General features: G+C 37.5%; 1 protein-coding gene across 1 annotated transcript in view; it reads left to right on the top strand.

Moving 5' to 3' along the window:
- The window catches only part of slc16a1a (solute carrier family 16 member 1a), a 10,737-nt gene extending 8,473 nt beyond the window's left edge, over positions 1-2,264 (top strand). Inside the window, exons 4-5 of the mRNA XM_032514331.1 lie at positions 356-1,126; positions 1,224-2,264. Of these exons, the coding sequence (XP_032370222.1) occupies positions 356-1,126; positions 1,224-1,459 (1,007 nt within the window). The 3' untranslated portion in view covers positions 1,460-2,264. The remainder of the gene's footprint in view (positions 1-355; positions 1,127-1,223) is intronic.
- The last annotated feature ends 373 nt before the right edge of the window (positions 2,265-2,637 follow it).

Consider the following 2,637-nt stretch of genomic DNA (forward strand, 5'->3'; position numbering starts at 1 on the left):
TGCTTTTCTAACTCAAACATTAGGTATAATTTCCTAAAAATGAAGTATGACCATAAATTCCAAAAAATAACTGTAAAACTAAAGTTAATAAGTTAGTGTTATGTATTGTTAATGTCAAAAAAAGGGACAAACATTGAAAAAATAGCATCGAAAGTGACAAAATGTCAAAATGTCAAAAAAAGAGACAAAAACGTAAGAAAAAGTTAAAAAACGTTGATAAAAAATGTCAACAAAAGTGTTGATTTTTAATTTTGACCGGAAGTCAACACAAGGGTTAATGCTCAGGTCCTTCTTTTTCAACTTCTATATTTAGATGTCAAATACACTTGCATTTTTTTGGAATTGATTCTTTTAGGTTTGGGCTTGGCCTTCAACCTCAACCCTGCCCTCACGATGATTGGAAAGTACTTCTACAAACGGCGGCCTATTGCTAATGGAATCGCCATGGCTGGCAGCCCCGTCGTCCTCTCCACCATGGCTCCTGTAAACACCTGGCTTTTTGAGAAGTTTGGCTGGAGAGGAAGTTTCTTGATCCTGGGTGGCCTGCTCTTTAATTGCTGTGTTGCCGGTTCCCTCATGCGACCTATAGGACCAAAACCGAAACCTGCCGAGGCTACAGGGAGGAGGACTGTAGCGCAGACCATCAACAGCTTCATCGACCTTTCTTTATTCAAACACCGTGGCTTTGTACTGTATATCATGGGCAATGTTATCATGTTTTTTGGTCTCTTTGCACCACTTGTGTTCCTTAGTAATTTTGCAAAGAGTAAAGACATCCCTAGAGAGAAGGCAGCTTTCTTACTGTCTGTGCTGGCTATTGTGGACATGGTTGCCCGGCCTTCAATGGGCATTGTGGCTAACACTAAGTGGGTCCGGCCCAGAATACAGTACTTCTTTGCTGCGTCTGTGCTGTACAATGGTGTTTGCCATGTTCTAGCACCAATATCAGTAGACTACAAAGGCTTTGTGATTTACGCCGTCTTCTTTGGGTTTGCTTTTGGCTGGCTGAGCTCAGTGCTGTTTGAGACCTTGATGGACCTGGTGGGAGCCCAGCGGTTCTCCAGTGCTGTTGGGCTGGTCACTATCGTGGAATGTGGTCCTGTATTGCTAGGACCCCCTTTGCTTGGTGAGTACACAGCCTTCTATACTGCATGTTCCCCGTCACCAATATTACAGTACAGGGAGTAAAAACTAAACAATGTAATTCTTTTTTTTCTTCACAGGGAAGTTTAAAGACATTTATCACGATTACAAGTACACGTACCAGGGCTGCGGAATCCTCCTCATTATCTCCAGTTTCATCCTGTTTGTAGGGATGGGAATCAACTATCGACTGCTGGCCAAAGAGAAAAAAGAGGAGGAGAGGATGTCCAAGGTGGGAGGTAGAGAACAAAAGTCCAACAGGTACAATGCTGCTAAGGAGGTGGCAGAGGCTGGAAACACAGAAGACACTGTCTGATATTCTGTACCATGTCATGTAACATTTTTACTCAATTTAATCTTGTTTGTGAGTGAAACAAGACAGCAGTTAAACATTATTTTGAGTCTTTTTCTGTTTAATAGGAAATATTTTTGAAACCACTACAGAAAGCCTCACCTGCAATTTAATATAACATATTTACACAACTAAAAGCCTTTAAACTATAATGAACAAGCCACATAAAATACCTCTAATAGTCTTTTAGGGACTATTAAATGTGTTTGGTAGACTTTATAAGTTTGCTTAGCCTTATGTCACTATTATTGCTTGGAGATGATAGTATTTCATTTTGTATTCTTTTTTTTATCATTCACATTTTATTGCCTTTTATAGAAACAGAGACAAGAACAACAGTGATCTCTCACTAAGCCACTAAGCAACTTATGTTGTTGAAAGATGATAGTATTTCTTTAATCTCAGATGTTATCACTATATATTTGAAGCCAAGTTGTTGAAGCACACCATTTTTTGTATTTTACCTTCCAAAATGGACCATCATTTATTTTCCACCGGGAAGTGCTTTATATTTTAGAAGGGATGGCAAACATTCTCTGTTAAAGTGCATAATTATAGTATTGATAACATCTGGCTTGCCATGCCATCATTCAAATACATTTACAAAGACTCTCACTTTATATATTCCACACATATATGATATTATTATTAGTTCTCTACTTCTCTTTTAAACATGTTTTGCTTGGTCCAACTCTGAGGTTATTTAGCATTGTTGCATAATTTTGTATTCACATGATAGAAAAATGCAAATTACTGACATATGTCAGAAAATCAAATAAACTGTCATTTGACAAGAATACAAAAGTTGTATACATGTGTCCTATGTTTCACATAAATCTGAGACCAGAAAAATGTTAGTTCTTTAGAGATTCACTAACAATTTTTTACACTAGGTTGAGAAGTGCATTATTATATTTACTGTGCAGTCATTTGTGACACGCTGTATTATAAAACATGCTCCACAGCATTTGCAATGCTATCAAATTGTGCTATTGCTATTGTATAACAGCAAAAACAAAAAAACAAAGTGGGCTTAACCCTCGTGTTGTCTTTCCTTTAACCATGAACCTTGTCCTTGTCCAGGTCAAAATTGAAAATGAACATTTTTTTGTGCTTTTTACAATGTTTTTGTCACTTTTTCT

Source organism: Etheostoma spectabile, chromosome 4 (genome assembly GCF_008692095.1).
Source record: "Etheostoma spectabile isolate EspeVRDwgs_2016 chromosome 4, UIUC_Espe_1.0, whole genome shotgun sequence".
NCBI classification, from domain to species: Eukaryota; Metazoa; Chordata; class Actinopteri; order Perciformes; family Percidae; genus Etheostoma; species Etheostoma spectabile.